At 43.8% G+C, this 18,635-nt stretch overlaps 1 protein-coding gene across 1 annotated transcript; it reads left to right on the top strand.

Annotated features, from left to right (window-relative positions):
• Positions 1–4,480, top strand: HMGN2 (high mobility group nucleosomal binding domain 2). The gene is made up of 6 exons (XM_054999192.1): positions 1–308; positions 2,271–2,315; positions 2,609–2,638; positions 2,808–2,858; positions 3,212–3,307; positions 3,589–4,480. The coding sequence occupies exons 1-6, from the start codon at positions 294–296 to the stop codon at positions 3,622–3,624; spliced, it is 273 nt and encodes a 90-aa protein (XP_054855167.1). The 5' UTR covers positions 1–293; the 3' UTR covers positions 3,625–4,480.
• Positions 4,481–18,635: the final 14,155 nt, after the last annotated feature.

An 18,635-nucleotide genomic window follows, 5' to 3' on the forward strand; every position in this document is an offset into this window, starting at 1 on the left:
AACCGGTTGGGCCGCGTCCGGCTCTATATAAAACTTTATAAACACCCGATTCAAATTAGTGGGGTCGCGAGCGACACGAGCGAGCCCAACCACTGGATCTTCCCCCCTACTGGCGCTTTTTCTTCTTGCCTCCCTCATTCCTTCCTTCTTGCGCGGGTTTTCTCCCCTCCCCCGTGACCGGCCGAGTTTCTTCCTCGCCTGCAACCCGTGCCTTTTCATTTCTTCCTCTGTCGCCTCAGCTGCGCGTTGCCTTTTTTTCCTCCCTTTTTTTTTTTAAATCACAGGTCGCAGACATGCCCAAGAGAAAGGTACGTGGCTGCAGCCAAAGGATCTAACGGCCCTACTGGAAAAGCGGGATGAGGTTCGGGGAAGGGGGAGGCGGCAAATGGTTGAAATGAGCGGCGACGCTTATGTGGGGGTGCGAGACGGACAGCCGCCATATTTTTTGCTCTCCTTCCTTTCCTCTTTTTCTTTCTCTCTCTTCCTCCTCGCTTTTTTTAAACAAAAATTATTTTGGTGGGTTTTTTTTTTCGGGTGGTTAACGGTCGCGAGGCGCTAGGGGAGCGCGTGCGCGTGAAGGCAGCTCAACGGTCGTCGTCAGGACTTTAAGTGGAAGGAGAAGGGAGGAGCGGGAGAGCCGGCGGTGGGCGGGGCGGAGCCGAAGCGACCGTTAACTGCCGCGCGCTGCGGCTGGCCTATGAGAGAAAAGGAGAGAGAGAGAGCGCGAGGACGCTCATTATTGGCTGTCCCGTGGGGGGGAAGGGGGAGCGCGCGCGTTCCCTCTCTCCACCAATAGGGAAAGGGAACAAACCCGAGAGAATAAGCGCGCGCGCGCGCGTGCGTGTGTGTGTGTGAGAGAGAGAGAATAAGCGTGGGGGGAGGGGAACGAGCAATCCGGTTGGGTTTTGGCGGGAGGCTGGTTGGATGAGGGAGGCACGTGCGTTGGTGAATTCCAGGGGCGGGGGAGGGGGATGAAGGCCGAGACAGCGCGCGCTCCCGTTGGGCTTGTGGGGAGTGCGCTGGCTTTTCTCCCCCCCCTCCACTTTTCTGAGAAGGGTGGGAAGGCGCCAAGAAACGTTAGGTTTTTTTTTAAAGGGCCAGGGAAGGAAGGCAGGCCTTGTTTGGCATTAGCGGAGGTGCTGCCCAAAATGAGGCTCTTCGTCCACAGAGGCGCCTCTCGCCGAAGCATTCCTCTTCCCCCGTATGAGGAGAGGAACGCGACTGTAACCTTTGTTTCTAGCGAGGGTGTCTAAAAGTTTGGAATTGGAAGTCTTCCCCCAGTGTCGAAGTGAGTGGGTGGGTACTCAAAGACTGGAGGCCTCACATTTTTCGCGATTGTTACCTCTAGTAGCCATGTGTATCAAAGAAACGAGCTCTGGCTCACAAAGAGATGATGGTGGAATAAAATGTGTTTGCCTTTAAGATTCTGCTGCGCTCCTGATTAATTCTGTCCCGGTAAAACATGTTATGAGTCCAGTGAGCTTATGAAGCAGGAGAGATTCGGCACTAACCCATAAATGTGGTATAAGGAAAGGGTCTCTGATGACATAGGTTTGTAGGGGAAGTAAGGAGTAGGCAGGGAAACCTCAAATTACCAAGATTAGAATTCCAGAAATAAGCAAGATCTTGGGTCTCTTGCATGGGACTCAATAGAAGGCATAGTGTTCTGAAATAAAAGGACCCATTATGTGGCATAAGGATATGATGTTGGGGGAATAAAGAATAATACAGTGAAATAAGGGGCATCTGGCAATGTCATTGCATGTGCAGCTTTCCCATAAACACATCACTCTTCAGGAGGACATTGTGTCTCTGTGGGCTTTGTAAGTGGGCTCAACAATAATACTCACAAAGAGGAATTTCATTAGATTTGGCTCAACTTTGTTCTGAAGGAAGGATATGTATGTGTGTGCACTTACAGTCTTCCAAATTTGGATGTTGCTTATGGTTCATTAAGGCTCCAGAGGGCAAGTATGCTCATGTGTCACTATTTTTTTTAAAAAATACAAGCTGGTTTCCCTATTTAAGTAAGCAGAAAGGGGTTTTTGCAAGCAGTCTTATTGATTTAGTAAGTTTAGGAAAGTTCTGCATTCAGAAATATAAAGTACTTATGAGATTGTAGATGTAAAAGGATCAGCTGTATGATAGATTAGTGCTGTAATACATCAGATAAAATTCTTTAAAGTGATCTGGCTATTTAAAAAACAAACATTAAGCTAATGTTTTGGTATAAGCGTTCAACATTTTTACTCTTTAACGTTTTTTTGTAGGCTGAAGGAGATACCAAGGGTGATAAGGCCAAAGTAAAGGATGAGGTAAGACCAAAATGTGTGTACTTACCTTTTCTACTGCAAACCAATCTTGTTTTACCTTACATGTAACTAGAATTGAGCACAAAATGTTGACAGTTCATCCCAGTTACACTTGTGATGCTCTAATAAACCACAAGGATCAAGTTTCTTCCAAATACGGAAATATTTTTGAGTTTGTGACAAATTGCAAGATATTTGTGAAACTTAAAAAATTAAATAATTATATGCTGAATTGATCTCTTGTATAGAGGCAGCTTAACTGCTCTAATGGTTAAATTGTCTTTTATTTTTAACAGCCACAGCGGAGATCGGCAAGGTTATCTGCTGTAAGTATGCACATGTAGAATACCTTTGTGATTGCTATTAGATTTAGCTTCATGTGTTACTCTTTGACAAATTGAAAAAGAATGGCTGCTAAGTATGACATCACTGATCAAAATGGACAAGTGTCTTATTGTTTCAGAACTTACTTGTGGATGTTTGTTCTGTTTCTAGAAACCTGCTCCCCCAAAGCCAGAAACTAAACCTAAAAAGGCAGCTCCAAAGGTAAAGTTAAGGCATTCATAATTTGTGTTTATGTTTTGGTCCCACTGTTTGAGTTAATTGTGTGCTGTGGTGGAGAGTGCCCTCAAGTCATAGCTGGCTTATGGTGACCCCAATAAGAGACTATCAGAGGTGGTTCGCCATTGCCTGCCTCTGCAACCCTGGTCTTCGTTGGAGGTCTCCCATCGAAGTACTAACCATGGCTGACCCTGCTTAGCTTCTGAGATCAGGCTCACCTGGGCTATCCGGGTCAGGGCTAATTGTGTGCTAGTGTTACATAAATAACTATTGTTGCATTGGTTGCCTGTGGTTGTATAAGCTAGCAACTACATTAATGTATTTCTGTTGACTGGCAGAAGAGTGAGAAGGTACCTAAGGGAAAGAAGGGGAAAGCTGATGCAGGCAAGGATGGGAATAACCCTGCAGAAAATGGAGATGCCAAAACAGACCAGGTATGACTGCAACAATAGCTTTCTTTACTATGGCAACAAAACCATTTCTATAGTAGTAATGTATTTCTAATGTATGTAGTTACATTTTTAAAAGAACAATTAAGAAATAACTGTTTTCTGCTGCTCAGTTCTGCTTTTAAAATTATCTGATAGTAGTATACAGTATGATAGTGTGTGCATGTTGATGCAAATTGTATAGATTCATTCAAACACTGGCCATATGAATAATGAGCTCACTTCAACTTAAAGCACTCTCTGATGGGACTGCCTTTTTCTTTCAGGCACAGAAAGCTGAAGGTGCTGGGGATGCCAAGTGAATTGTGTGAATTTTTGATAACTGTACTTCTGGTGACTGTACAGTTTGAAATACTATTTTTTATCAAGTTTTATAACAATGCAGAATTTTTGTTTTACTTTTTTTTAAAAAGCTGTGTTGTTAGCACACAGAGCGCTTCGTTGTTGTGTTTTGGGGGAGGAGAGGGGACAAATGTAATTGACTCTGTTACTTAGAACTTGAGCTTTTAAAGGTCCTTCATCTTTGCAAGAGGGATTCTTGGGCACAAGAAAGGGGGGTTTCCTGATACTGTAAATCTGTCATGTTCTCTGAAATGCCTTTGAGTAAATATTGAAGTTCCCTAATGCCTGTGTCTGAGGAGTCAGTACATCTTGAAACTGTAGTTAGACTTCCTTTGTTCTCACCATTGTCACTTGCATTGCATTTATCACTCCTCAGAGAACTTTCTTGATACCTGCTCTCAAATCAAATGCATTCTGACAGTGTCAGGCAATCCAGGTTTCTGGTGTTAAATAGGGAAGGAGGGTGGCTCTAAAATGAGCCACGGTTTTTTAATAATTGTGAATCTTCAGATTAAGAATTCTACAGTTGTGTTTTCCCCTAAAAGTCAGGGTAGGCTTGTGAAAAGTTGTTAAACAACATACTAAATGTGAAAGTGTCGCCCTCACTCTAAACTTTCCCTGTTCCAAGTACGAAATGAAGATTCTTCATTGGGTTTTATATAGTTATATAGTAACTTTACATTTTGGTAGTCCAAGGAGGAGGGGAGTTGGAACTTGTTGTAAAACATTGCAGATTGTAGCCCATGTCCTGCCTGAATACCATTGATTGTTTTATGAAAAGTACCTTTAATAAAGCTGGATATTGTTTGGCTTGGACTGTTTTTATTAGTGTTCTATTTGCTTCTTAGTATCTTTTACTTGGAGTGCACTGGTAAGTTTCACTGTATGAATATCATGTACAGAAGTGGTAATCTGTGTTTCACTATACTCACTTAAGGGCTAATCAGTCTTCAGGAAAAAGTATATGGTATAGCCTTGCTGGGACTATCACTTCAGAATGCAGGTGGAGAAGAAAAGGTCTGTGCAGTCCCATTTTGAGACTGCGCACATGGAGACAAGCCACAGAATATTTTTTTAATCGTTTAAAAAGTGCTCTTCTGTTGTGACTGCACAGCTCTGCTTCCTGCAAAAATTGACATGTGATGTTAAGAAGAAGCACCCGTTTCCTTCAGCCTGTTTGGCTAACAGCTTGTGTCCATGTTTCTAGTGAGCAGCTTGCTAGACTTGCAATTTGGGACTGCATAGAAGACCACAAGGTTGCACTTACCTGTGATTGTTCATTCAGTGTCTTCTGTGCAGATGCACTTTCCTTTCCTCTTGTCCCTGTTGTGAACTCTTTGAGTTTTTATTCATTTTGCTTTGCTCCAGGGAACTCAGGGGAATTGGGAAAGGGGTTCTCCTACCTCTCATCATGTGGCTATTTGTGGGAAGCCTGGTTTGGGGTGTGTGTAGATTTTGAAGCATTTTAAAAAACTAGAAAAATTCTTCGACTGGCCATTCCAGTTTGTGCCTGTACAGAAGACGCTGAGTGAACAGTTATAGGTAAGTGCAACCTTATTTTTCCCCATGGAACACTTGATATGGAGAATATTCTGGCCCAGCCATGTACTGTTCCCACTCACATTCTAAAGTGATTGGTCCCAGGTGAATTGTATTAGAGTTCTTTCCAAATGTGTAAAACTCTAAAACAGAAATTGATGCAAATCACATTTATTTGTATTGTCTTTTTATTGTGCAAAAGTAGTAAACAGTTAATTGAAGAACACGGCACACGTGGCAGCAATGCAATTTGTAGGGTAGATGATGCTTAATAACTCTCAAGCCTATGATTTCTGTTAATCACAGTGATGTTCTGGCCTCTTAAATATTAGGGAAAGATCTGTTAATAACTGAAAGTGATCACATAGGTGAACCTCTCTCTATATTGAATATGCATAGCACCACTATTGGTACTATACTTAGGGCATCTAGAATCCTGTGCATTCATAAAATGCAGCACTCATCAGCCCTAGTCCAGAACTCAGTCCCCAAATTGCAAAACCTTCTAAAAGTTGTAAATTGTACATTGGACTATATTACAGCTCAAGTGACTAAAACTTGCCATTGAAAGTAAAAGCCAAATAGGTGGTCCTAGCCCCTGCTCCATTCTCCTGAGCATATTCCTCATTCTGTTTCTGAAATAAGAGAAAGTTGGAGATAATTCAAATGTTGGAATCCAGTGCTTATGAGACTCTCTTCCCTGTTCCTATATTCACCACGAATGTACAGTGCACATAATCCTCTTTGTAGGCCTAATGAACACACACAATTCCTAATACTGATGGGGGTTCTGAAAAAGGCTTCCTATATGTATATTGATCTCTAGTGTTTTCCTAGAGAATGCTACTCAGGTAACAGCTTTAGGTACCTCTGAATTGTCACATGAACAACTACAGTACAGTTTTTTAATTGGCTTTGGGGATTAAAAATTTATGCTCTAACTACAGATTTATTGGCAAACTACTTAAAATCAGTTACCTCAATGGGCTATGTAGCATGTCCAATATTTAAGACTGAAGTAGTCTTTATTTCTCATTTTGTTGTCCACTTGAAAAAGGTTATTTTGTTTAGTGGCTTATCTGATCAATTTTGAAAGATGTTACATAACTGCATTTTAAGTTTCCAAGATCCTCTATCTTAGAAAGGAATTGGAGGCAATTCCTTGTGGCAAGTTTCTTTGGTTGACATGTAGCCTCAAAATAAATGGCTTCTAGTTTTGAAGACACTCCCTCTTTTTATATGAAAAAAAACTTAATGGAAAGCAATTTTATGCCAATGTGTTTATGTAAACAGCAAATACAAGTTAGAAACCATATATACCTGTACCTCAAGCCTCCAGTCACTTTCCCCAACTTACATATTTCTTTATCCATCTACCAGTTTTTGAAGAACTTTTAACTTGATCTTGGAATAGATTACAGATACCTTGAGAAATTGCTCCAAAGTGGTCATTGGATGGCAGTCTGAGTCCCACTGATTGCAGAGTCCCACTATTAAGATTTGTAAGATCATGCTGCAATACACTTTGATTTGTTGGGTTGATTTGCATATCTCTATTCAGTAGTGTTTTCAGGACAGAGACTTTCCTCATCTTCAGGTGAACATACAAACAGACTGGTAGTATTTAAGGTTAAGTAGCTGGGTAATTGGTGCTTTTTATTCAAACGAAATAGCTCCAGAGCTCAGAAAGCTGCAGTAGAGAAACTTTAGTACTGCTGATTGTTATAAATGCCCTTACGGCTTTTACTTAAACACTAAGGCTGGGACAGAATAGTCCAAATACGAAGTAATGGAACAAAAAAGAGCAATATTATAAGTTGGAAAAAAATATAGTGAAGTTCCTACCCTAATAAAATGTCACTGAACAAAAGTTCAACACTGGTTAAGAGTCAAACATAAATATTGCTCTGCCCTGAATTTTTATTGAAGGACATGAAATTGTGCTTATGTATCCATTTGGTGAGATGGGGAATCTAGTTACCCAGTTTTTTTCCAAACCCATAGAAAATGTTTCCAAAATATGCTAAACCTCTTGTCTGTTTGCACCTGATCCAGGAAACTGCTTCAGAGCCCACTGGTCTTCAGGTCCTATGGTGGAAAGGGAGAATCAGTATGGGTTTCCATGTGATTAAAAAAAACTATGTACATGTTATAGGGTTTATACTTACGGATCTGTTTTCCAATTTATCAGTGCAGCAATTAAATTCAACTATTCATGTAGTAGTTGCATTTTGCTCTTTAGATGCATCTTAAGAAAACTGATTTTGGAAAGCTTTTATAGTTGCCAATCAAATCCTTTGTTTCCAGCTGGCTTTTTTAAAGCTAAGATGGGCTTCAAAAATAAGTTTTATTTTTTACTTCATTTATACCCTGGCTTTTCAATAGGGTACCTAAGATGCCTTACATTGTTCTGTATTATATCCTTGCAACAACCTTGTGAGGTAGATTATGTTGAACCAAAAGTCTGTGAATGGCCCAAAGTCACCTAGCAGGTTTCTATGGCAGAATGGAATTTGATCCTGGAGTCCCAGATTCTGGTTGGACCCTAAGCACTATACCATACTGGCTGTCAGTAGCAGGCATGCAAACAAGGTGCTGGGCCTCTTACAGTCCAGATTTCAAGCTCTTATTTTTTAAAAATGCAGAAAGGGCTAACGGCAATCCTAAACAGGTCTACTCAGAATCTTGCTCATGTCTATCCAATGGGGCTGTCTGATGCTAAAGAAAGCTACAGAAGCAACTTTTCTATTGCCCTGCTGGCTGGAATCTGCTATTTATGGTGCTTCATTTCCTACCAAGGGGATTGTTTCTCTTACTAGAATATTACTATAAGCACAATACACTTTTTCTCATTGCCTTTTTAAAAATACTGGATAGCTGCTGGTTTAGATAAATTCTTACAGATCTTTTAACTATGTCTAATGTTTTTAACGTTGCCAGATTACTGATTTTATACTTTTGTTTTCATACTAGTCTCGTGCGTCTTTATTGAACACATGAAGCTGCTTTATACTGAATCAGACCATCAGTCCATCAGGTTAGTATTGTCTATTTAGACTGGCAATGGCTCTCCAGGGTCTCAGGCAGAGGTCTCTTTCAAAACCTACTACCTGTTCATTTCAGATGGAGATGCTGAGGATTGAATCTGGGTCCTTTTGCATGCAAAGTATGATGTTTATATGTAATTTTTAATTCATAGCTGCCTCAGAAGCTCTATTCATGATCATGGCATGTAAATGTTTTAATGAAAATGACATGATTGCTGAGGATGCTGGGAAATATCTGAGACAATATGTTTAAACAAAGGAGTGTTTTAGTGGTACTGTTACCCATTAGTATGACAATATGTTAAGAGCAAATGAGTGTATATGAACAAAACTGGAAAATTAAATAATTTTTAAAATGTCTTGGTAACATTAAGTGCACGCATCAAAATAACACTGGAAGTGTTGCATTGAAATCTACAAGTAGAGACTAGAAGTGGTTAAATGTGTACAAGTTTAGGGAACAAAACAAACCACTGAAACCAGTATGTAAAAACCTAGAAATAAGGTAGTTCTGGAAGATTTATTCATTTTAAACCTAGCTGACTGAGTAAATTAAAATGCAGTTCAGTGACTTTTGCATCATTAGTTGTGTATTGACAGAGTACATACTTCCAAATACGCTTTAGGGTCAAGAATGTATGTCCTGTTAAGAGTAGGGCATAAGAGAAAACAGTACATGGCATCTTGCAAGGTGTAACTCAACCTCTTCTCAAATGCCTAGTCTCGTCCCAATAAAAAATCATACTGATTAATATGTTTTATTCTTAAATAAAATCTGCAACGCAACAGCACTCCAAATAAAATCCCGAGAGTTGAGTGATACTAGTTGAATGTGTCCAGTCACATTTTAACTAAGAGTCTTGTGATTCCCCTACGGGTTAATGAATTTATGGTGGCGTAGGTTAGATTTTAAGGTATCACAAGACTCTGTGTTATATTACCAATAGCATATTGACATGGTTCCCCCCTGGAATCTATCACAGAGACTTTTGAATCCAGACGTATGTTGCAATTGCAGCTCTCATGGGTACTGTAATTGGTGCGTATCTAGCTTTGTAGCTATTTATAGTATACTACATGGAAGAGGAGATGCCTTAAAAAACACATGCATGAAAAATAATGGAGAGAAAACATACACCACCTTTCTAAGATCCATTACATCCAGGAACCACGCAAGTACAGAAATCAATGATAGTAATTTATTATAGCAATACTTACTTGGTTTTGAAACATAGCAGACTTCAATTCTGCCATTATCGTGCTTATGTTCATTAAACTGCTGGAGGTGTGCCTGCTTGGGACAACAAAGTATTTTGGTTTGCATAAGGTAGACTTGTGTATGCAACACTGGCCTTTTAGCTTAACGACTTGCTACAATGAAGAGCAGTTTCACACAATTTATACAGATGATAATTTTTTAATCATGCTGCTGTTCCAATATATGGTGATCACACATGGAGGAGCTGTACTGAGCTGCAGTCTCCCTGGACCGTCCACCGTGAGTTTGGAGATGTGCATTTTCCTTACATACCATGTTCAGTAAAGACTGATACAATGTAGCTGCATCAAATACACTTGCAGCCCAAAATGCTAAAGGGCCTCAACTGCTTGACTGAAGAGAGTCATGTAATTTGTGATACATTATATTTTAGGTACAGGCTAGGTTGTGATATGCTCTATACATAGGGACAGATGCCTGAGTGAATTCTCAACCAGCAGGTGTAGATGGATTGTGGAAAAGGAGAAAAACAACAGGTTAAAAACCTATTAACTGTACTTTTTACATTTTTTAATGTGTGTGCATCTATGGAAGTGGGCTGAAACTCATGCCACAAGACTCCTTTTATTTATTTACTTTGTGAAAGCAATATACTTTGATAAGTATAATATGTACAATAAAGACAGGAGACCCAATGCAGTAAAGCTGTGTATTGCTTAAACCAACAGTATAATAAAGCTGGATAACAAAATTAGAGAAAGCAGTAAAACAGTAAAATATATGCTGTAAATGGTGAAATTAAAAAATACCTAACTTAACTTAGCCCTTTTTCAAAAATGCCTTCCAGACTGACCTAACTATCTTTACTAGAATGGGGACATATTATTGTTTTTTCCTGAATCACCAGGGCCCTCTGGTATAAACTAGCTTGGGGTCCCAGGATGCTTCATCTTGCAAACAAAGCAAAGCCACATCTGAACTCAACTGACAACTTGCTCTTGCCTCACCTCCAGCACAAAGATGAAGAGTAGATGACATCTCTGTTCCAGCACTATACCAGGAATAGGATTCTTAGTATTACCATCCCTCCATCTTGTTGCTACCTCACAACCCTCTCTGCCCATCTTGATTTGATGCAGCCAAGAACCCCAAAGGCACAAAGTTCTCTGGGTTCAGTAATGCTTGCATTCAGTTTTCTCTGTGTGCACACACATGCACGTTTTGTCTTGCACAGTGCTGCAGCTACATTGGGGAAAATGTTTTAAAAATGGTTGCTCTTCAAGCAATGGTTGGAACGCTGCATTTGTTTCCATAAGGAATGTGGGGGAGGGGTGACTGTCAGCCCCTCTTAGTATCCTGAAAAATCAAGGGATAGATACACTAACAGTCTAAAGAAAAACTGGAACATCCTCTGTGAGAGTGTCCTCAACTGAAATGAAACAAAATACTTGTGAAGTGTAAGAGACAACAGAGTATCGATTAACTGCAAAGAGTGGTCCATAGTGATTGCAGAACTACCTGCAATTAGCTCTAAGTGTTAGTAGTTTCCAAATGCCTGTTTCTCTGTTTTGAAGGTGTCACAGGTGAGGCAGGCACTGAATCTTCTGAACAAAAGCCTGGATTGGCTATTCAACTGAAGTGCAGTCCAGATAAAAGCTGCTACAAGTGAATACTGTTACATAACTGCAGAGGGTTTGCTTTGGGTGCCCCCGCTATTAGATGCTAGATGGATGGTAACCCAGGAAAGGGTATTCATAGTAATGGCAGCAAAACTTTGAAACTTCCTCCCAAAGGAGATTCGCCTGTCTTCCTCTGTTACTGCCTTCTGCCAGCAAGTGAAGATTGGATTGGTTTGGTTTGGCATGGCATATCTCCAGTAACTCTTACTGGTCCTTCTCCTGGTTGTGTGTTTCTGTCTCTATATGTCTATATGTACTTACATACTTACAGAATTTTAAATGTTATTTTAATGTCATGTTCACCACCTTAGAACCTTGTTTGGGTGGAAAGGTGGCACTTAAATGTTTTAAATAAAAATAAATAATCAGAAATTGAGGAGCCTGCTTGTTTTGGTTGTAGTTACACTGTTCTATAAAATAGATTTGCAGGCCAGGTGTGTTAGGTCAGTGCTATAAATGGTGAGTCTGATTTTCTTTGTGGTGAGAAGTGCCTTTAGTCAGTTTTGGCTGGTTTGCGATGTGTGGCCATTAAGAAGTGTGATTTGGCCACAGTTACTCATGTTCTAAGTACACCCAGGCTACTGCAATGTGTACTATATGTAGGACAGCCTTTGGAAACCATTGAGGGGCTTCACCTGACCCAAAACATAAAGTATCAGAGAGTTTGCTATTTAATGCAAATTAAACAGCAAATAGCCACAGTAAAAGATTTATGGAGCTTGCCATTTTATTTCCAGATACAAGCCCAAATGCAACTTTAAAACTGTACAAACTAGGAACTGGCTATCTGAAGTAGAGATGGGCATGAACCAGAAAAAAACCAAACCATGTGGTTTGTGGTTCGTCACATTTCATGAACCACGAACTTTTACAAACCTGCCCCAGTTCACGAACTGGTTTGTTTTGGTTCGTGAAACCGTCACTTCTGGGCCAGCAAATAATCACTTCCGGGTGAGCATAAGGTCTGCAGAAAGCCCAACCCCCATTGCCTAGGAAACGGATTGATTGGCACCAGGCTGTCTGCAGTGACGAACCAAATAAACTACCCTAAAGTTCATGGTGGTTCTTCAGAAATGGGCTCTGACGAACCGCTGGTTCGCGAAACCACGAACCAGCCTGGTTCATGACGAACTTTGGTTCGTATTTCGGTTCATGCCCATCTCTAATCTGAAGATCTGCCTGCTCCTAGATGAACTTGTCCACATATTTGGAGTCCTCATCTAGGACAGTAGAAACAGAGCCTTCTCTGTTGTGGTGCCTTGATTCTGGAGTATCTGCGCAGATCTTAACCTGGCATGGAGCATATTTCAGTATACCCTGAATTTTTTGCTGGAATCCCCTCCCCCCAGCCCTTTTAAATAATTTGTTTAATCTTTGACCTTTAATTGAACCCTGTTAAAGTGTAATTTAGTATTTTATTGGTCTTTCAGTGTTACTTCTATTTTTTATATTAATTTCTGCTGCTAATTCTTATTTTTAATATGTGCCTTTCAAAATTGCCCTTTAGCCACTAGTGCTGTCGTGCCATCTTTAAAAGATGCTATTCTTTCTCTGTGTGTTTATTGTATTGAGAAACTAAATGATTATTAAATGGCTTTAAATTGTTCTCCCACCCTGCAAATTTTACCTACTATGACTGAGCCTCAGAAAGAGGACAAGCTGCAGAGATTCTCAACCTCTCTTGGGAAGTCTTCCCAAATCAAGAAGCAAGCAGTTTGAACCTCTCCTAGTATTCTATAGAACAGAACCTTCATATTTGGAAGTATCCCAGAGGAAGATGGGAAGAATTACATATGAAGAATGAAATGCACAGGTATAGGATGAGGGATAATTTGCTTGGCAGTTAATGCGAAAGGGATCTCAGGGCTACAATCCATCACAAGCCTAATGTGAGTCAGTGATACAATGCAGCTACAAAAAGGCTAATAAAATTTTAGGCTGCATTATAGAAACATAGCCTCCATGTCATTAGATGTAATAGTTCCATTCTATCCCATGTTAGTCACCTCTTCTACAGCACTATGTCCAATTCTGGGTGCCTTGCTTTAAGAAAAATGTATACAAATTGGAACAGATTCAGAGGGTAATGGTTGGGAGTCTAGGAGGAAAACTTGGAGTAGATGTGTTCAGCCTAGTGAGACGTTTGAGGGGGAATGACAGTCATCTTTCCAAATACCTGATTAGGCTGTCCCATGGAAGAGGGCAAAGATTTGTTCTCTGCTGTTCCAGAATGCAAGATTTGAGCCAATTGAGGGGCTGTAGCTCAGTGATACAACATCTGTTTAACATGCAGAACATCCCTAAGTCAATCTCTGATTTCTCCAGCTAAAAGGATCAGGTCACAGGTGATATGAAAGACCTCAGCCTGAGAATCTGGAGAGCCGCTGACATCCAGAGTAGATAGATCAAGGGTCTGGCTCAGTATAAGGCAAGTTGTTTACAGTTGCATTATATGTGTAAAAACCAAAAGCACAATCTGTGCCTTACTTTTAATAGGACCAACCTAGTGACACATAATGATGTACATAGATCCAGAGGAGTTAGCTGTCTTAGTCTGTAGTAGCAAAATCAAAAAGAGTCCAGTAGCACCTTAAAGGTGCTACTGGACTCTTTTTGATAATGATGTACAAGCTTCCAGGATCCTCAGAACTCTTCATCAAGCTAGATGTTACAAAATAGAAGAAGAAGAAAACAGATTTTAAGTAGATTTTTCTACTTCCAGTTATTGAAAGGGGTGTGTGAACTGTCCCTTACTAGAGACATTTAAGCAAAGTCTGGACAGTCATCCCTCAGGAATGCTCTGGGCTTGGATTTCCTGCATTAAACAGTGTTGTGCTAGATGGTCTACAAGATCCCTTCTAAGGATTCTGTGTATAAAGTTTTCCTTGGATTTCACCAATTCAGGTGCAGATGGAGACTGACAGGCTTTTACAAACTCTTTAACTTCACAATACAGGTGCTATGCAAAGTGATGTTAATCCTGGTTATTTCATATCCTGTTGCCTTAATGCAGCCTCTTTCATGAGTCAGGTTTGTAATAAAATGTAACACCTACGCTGGCCAAGGTATTCATTTGCATTACAAATGTATCTCTACTTTCTCTTCAGCATGGATGGTCTGAGGTAAACAAATACCATATTTAAAAGGCTTAGTCCTGATGTGGAGCTCATGCTAGCTCTATCTTGTCAGAACTCAGAAGCTAAGGAGGGACAGTCCAGATTAGTATTGGATGGGAGGCCACCGAGGAAGACCAAGGTCGCTATGCAGAGGCAGGCAACGGCAAACCACCTCTAAGTGGCCCTTGCTTTGAAAACCCTATGGAGTTGCCATAACCTGCATCTTCGTGGCACTTTCTGCCACAGAAAAGGCTTGGATGTGATTTCAGAAATCTGCCAAAAGTTCACGCACAAGGCCAGACAGGAGCGTTCGGCGCGCTTGAACTCGTCGTTGTGGCAGAAGGTGATGTCAGAGGGAGGCCCCCCCCGGTGGCGGGCAAGACTCCACTACCCTCCCCCAAGGCTGGCCCTGGCCCCTCTGCTGAAAGGCAATCACGAGCGGGCTCAGTGGCTTCTGCGAAGTCGGCAACAAAATCCCGGCCGGCGAGTGCAGCAGCCTCAAGAGCGGGCTCTCCGGCGCAAAGACCTGTGAGGTCGCCCCAGGAGACAGCGTCGTCACGCTCGGATCCGAGGAAGACGGCTTCGGGATTGGAGCCGAGGAGATTGGATCCGACGCCGGCAGTGGAACCGACAGCTGTTGCGGCACCGAGACTGGAGGTCGCTGCTGGAAAATTGACCCCTAAGAAGGCTGCGGGTCCGAGACCAGAGTCCAGCAAGAGGCTGGCGGTCGAAAGGGCTTCAGATCTGAGGGCCTCTTCAGAGCCTCCACCCAAGAAGCCGAAGAAGGCCAAGCGTCGGCACTCTCGGTCCCCGCGGTGCAGGTCGGCAGATGAGGTGGTGCTGGTGTCTCCGTGCACGCCTTCCCCTCACCTGAACTTGCCGGACAGATTGGCTCCGGAGGAGGTGGCGGATCGGGGGGCTTTTGTTGTGGTGTCCAGCAAACCTCGGTCCCCCTCGACGGAACCGGGCTCGGCTACCCATCATCGGATCCGACGCGCGCAACTGGTCCCATCCCCTGCATCTCCAGCGTCCTCCACTCAGACCCGGCGCTGTTCGGAACCGGGGAGCGTCGATTCCAGGCACTCCCTGGTATTTCAGCACCAGCAGGCCTCGTACATCCCTCCGGCCTACCATTGCCAGTGGAGGGGGGCTCCTGCAGGTTTTGACTACTCGGAACCGAGGCCATCGACGTCGAGGCAGGGATGGCTGCCTCCACCTTTTCCAGGGGACGTGTCGGTGCCTGCTTCCGATGAAGAGGAGGTTGATGTCAGCTACGGGTACCATTCGGAGTCGTTGTCGGAACCGTCCCCAGATGATAATGTGGCTCCCGAAATGAGCTCCCCGTATGAAGACCTGAGGATCTATGCTGACCAGATGGCCCGCATGGCAAAGGCGTTGGAGATCGATATTTCTTCAGCCATGCCTAAGACGAAGGACAAGCTCCTGTGCCGTATCTATGGCGACAACCCAGCTACAGTGGGTTTCCCCATGTTGGAGGGTGTAGAGGAGATAGTAGAGAAGGTGTGGAAGGTGCCTTCAGATCAGCCAGCTACATCTAAGCGCATCAAGCAGATGTACAAGATCAAGCAGGGCACGTGGCAATCTTTGGTCAAACACCCTCCACCTTCCTCGTTGATAGCTGAGGAAATCCAGCCTCGTCGTTCGGGTCCCTCTGCCGCATCCCCAGACAAGGAGGGCAGAAAGATCGATGCCCTGGGCAGGCGCCAGTACTCCATCTCGGCGCTGGGCCTCCGGATAGCCAACTATCAGACAATCATGGCTGGCTACCAGTTATATTTATGGGAGAAGCTCTCGTCTTACGTCAATGACTTGCGGGCAGACAAGAAGGCGGTGGTGTCCCTGCTGCAGAATGAAGCCATCCGCCTCTCCAAGCAGCAGATGAATGCTGGAAGCCATGCTGCTGACACTGCTGCCCGGGGAATGACAGCAGCGGTGGTTCTCAGGAGGCACTCTTGGCTCCGGTCAACTGCTCTCCCACAGGAAGTGAGGACAAGGATTGAGAATCTTCCCTTTGAAGGGGACTCCTTGTTTTCAAAGACCACCGATGAGGCGCTGAAAAAGAAAAAGGAAGACAGGCAGACGGCCCGGTCTTTGGGGGTGACCTCGGCGGACAGGTCGGCATTTAGGCCACGGTACCCTGCGAGATAAAATCCATATCAATATCAGAGCAGATACCAGCAGCGTCCCTACTATCAGCAGCACCCTGCCTCCTCTCAGCGCCATTTCGCTCCTGCACAGCAGTCCGGGAGGCGTAGGCCTTTCAAGCCCCGCACGCCTCAGCCCCCTGCCCAGCAGAAAGATCAGCAGGGACCTGGGAGGCAGTACTGACGGGATGATCCAGCCGCATCCTTGAACTTTTCGGACAGGCTAAAGCCTTTTCTCTTTGAGTGGGAGTCGATAACATCTGACTCGTGGGCCTTAACTATTGTTAATAAAGGATACGGGCTGGAATTCTTGGAACTGCCTAGTTGTAGTTCGCCCCTAACGGCTGTAAATAACACCATGGCTGAGCTGGACGCGGAAATAGTGTCGCTCTTGGCCAAGGGTGCTGTGGAGGAGGTGGTGTATGAGGAGTCTGTGAAGGGCTTCTTCTCTCGATTCTTCTTGGTCCCCAAAAAGGATGGGGGTTTACGCCCCATTCTAGATTTAAGGGGCCTTAATGCCTTTCTAAAGGTGACTAAGTTCAAGATGGTCACACTGTCTGCTGTAATCTCCTTGCTAAAGAAAGGGGATTGGTTTGCTGTCCTTGATTTAAAGGACGCCTATTTTCATGTGGGAATACTAGAGGAGCACAGGAAATTCCTGAGTTTCGTTTACAGGCGAAGGGTGTTCCGTTATAGGGTGCTTCCCTTCGGCCTATCCACGGTGCCACGGGTATTTACCAAGTGTGTGGCCCCTGTGGTGTCCTTCCTTCGGGAGGAGGGCTGTACCATCTTTCCCTACCTCGATGATTGGCTCATCGTGGCTGACTTTGAAGCTAAACTTTTGCAAGATGTGGAATTAGTACTGAGCACTTGCAAACGTTTGGGCCTTCTGGTAAATTTTGATAAATCAAAACTGGTGCCTAGCCGTAAGGTCTCTTATATTGGTGCGATTTTAGACTCTGTGAAGGGTAAGGCACTGCTCCCCCTTGAAAGGGCTAAGTCTCTGAAGGGTCTGGTTTCCATGTTTAAGAGGAATCGTTTCCAATCTGTTCGCACCATCCAATGTTTATTGGGTCATATGGCAGCAGCCACCTCTGTGGTCCCCTTTGCTAGACTGCATATGCGTCCGCTTCAGAATTGGTTCGTGAGGAGGTATGATGCTATACGCCACCCTCTGTCTCTCAAGTTGTCCATACCTAGAGTTATTCTATCCTCCCTTGACTGGTGGCTGTCAGATGACAACTTGTTTAGGGGGACCCTGTTTGGTTACCAGCATCCTGAGGTTACAGTGACCACTGATGCATCCTTGCAGGGATGGGGTGCCTATTGTGGTGCTGTATGTGTACAAAATGTTTGGACAGAAAGGGAAAAGAACCTGCATATTAATGATCGTCTTCGTCCTTCTGTGCAGCCCCACATTGGGACTGCGCAGGCGCAGGCCAGCCGCGGAAAAGATTTTTCTAGCTTCCAGAGATGTGAAGGGGACGTTCGGATCCACCGCGCATGCGCGCCGGTGTTCCCGCCAATTTTGAATGCATATATATCCGAACGTCCCCGGCATTCCCTCAGTTCCTTTTTCGCCGCCGTACGAAAAGGTTCTATTGTCTAGCATTTATCCTCTCAGCGTCTCTTCGGAGTTTTGGATTGTGATCTTCTGGTCGGTATTTTTTCCCCTTGTCGGTGGGAGATACCGTTCATTATGTCCCAAACTTCTTTGTTTAAGAAGTGTCCTAAGTGCGGCACTAAAATGACGCACTCGGACGGCCATGAGCTCTGCCTCATCTGCCTGGGCGAGGGGCATGTTGTCGAGCGCTGCTCCATCTGTATGTCCTTCACCCCGAAGGCAAGGAGTGATCGGAAGGCCAGGCTCCGTGCCTTTTTGTGGGATGCTAACCTTCTCCCCCCCAACCCATCCGGCTCTTCGGGAGATAGACCCCGCTCCGCCGCTCCGTCGCCGGCACCGTCTCGTAAGTCGCCAGAGCAGCTCCCCACGGAACCGACGGGGCAACCCGTTCCGGAGGCCCGACCTGACTCCGGTTCCGGGGATCGTCCTTCCGACCGGAAGGCCAAGAAGCGTTCCGCTTCCAAGCCGAAGTCCTCCTCCAAGCCCTCGGCCGCAGAGGCTGCTTCGGAACCCCAGCCCAAGAAGGCCAAGGCGAAATCGAGGGCCAAGGGCCGTGCTTTATCCCCGGCTCCGACAGTGCGC

The sequence above is a fragment of the Eublepharis macularius genome, chromosome 15, assembly GCF_028583425.1.
Source record: "Eublepharis macularius isolate TG4126 chromosome 15, MPM_Emac_v1.0, whole genome shotgun sequence".
Lineage (NCBI taxonomy): Eukaryota > Metazoa > Chordata > Lepidosauria > Squamata > Eublepharidae > Eublepharis > Eublepharis macularius.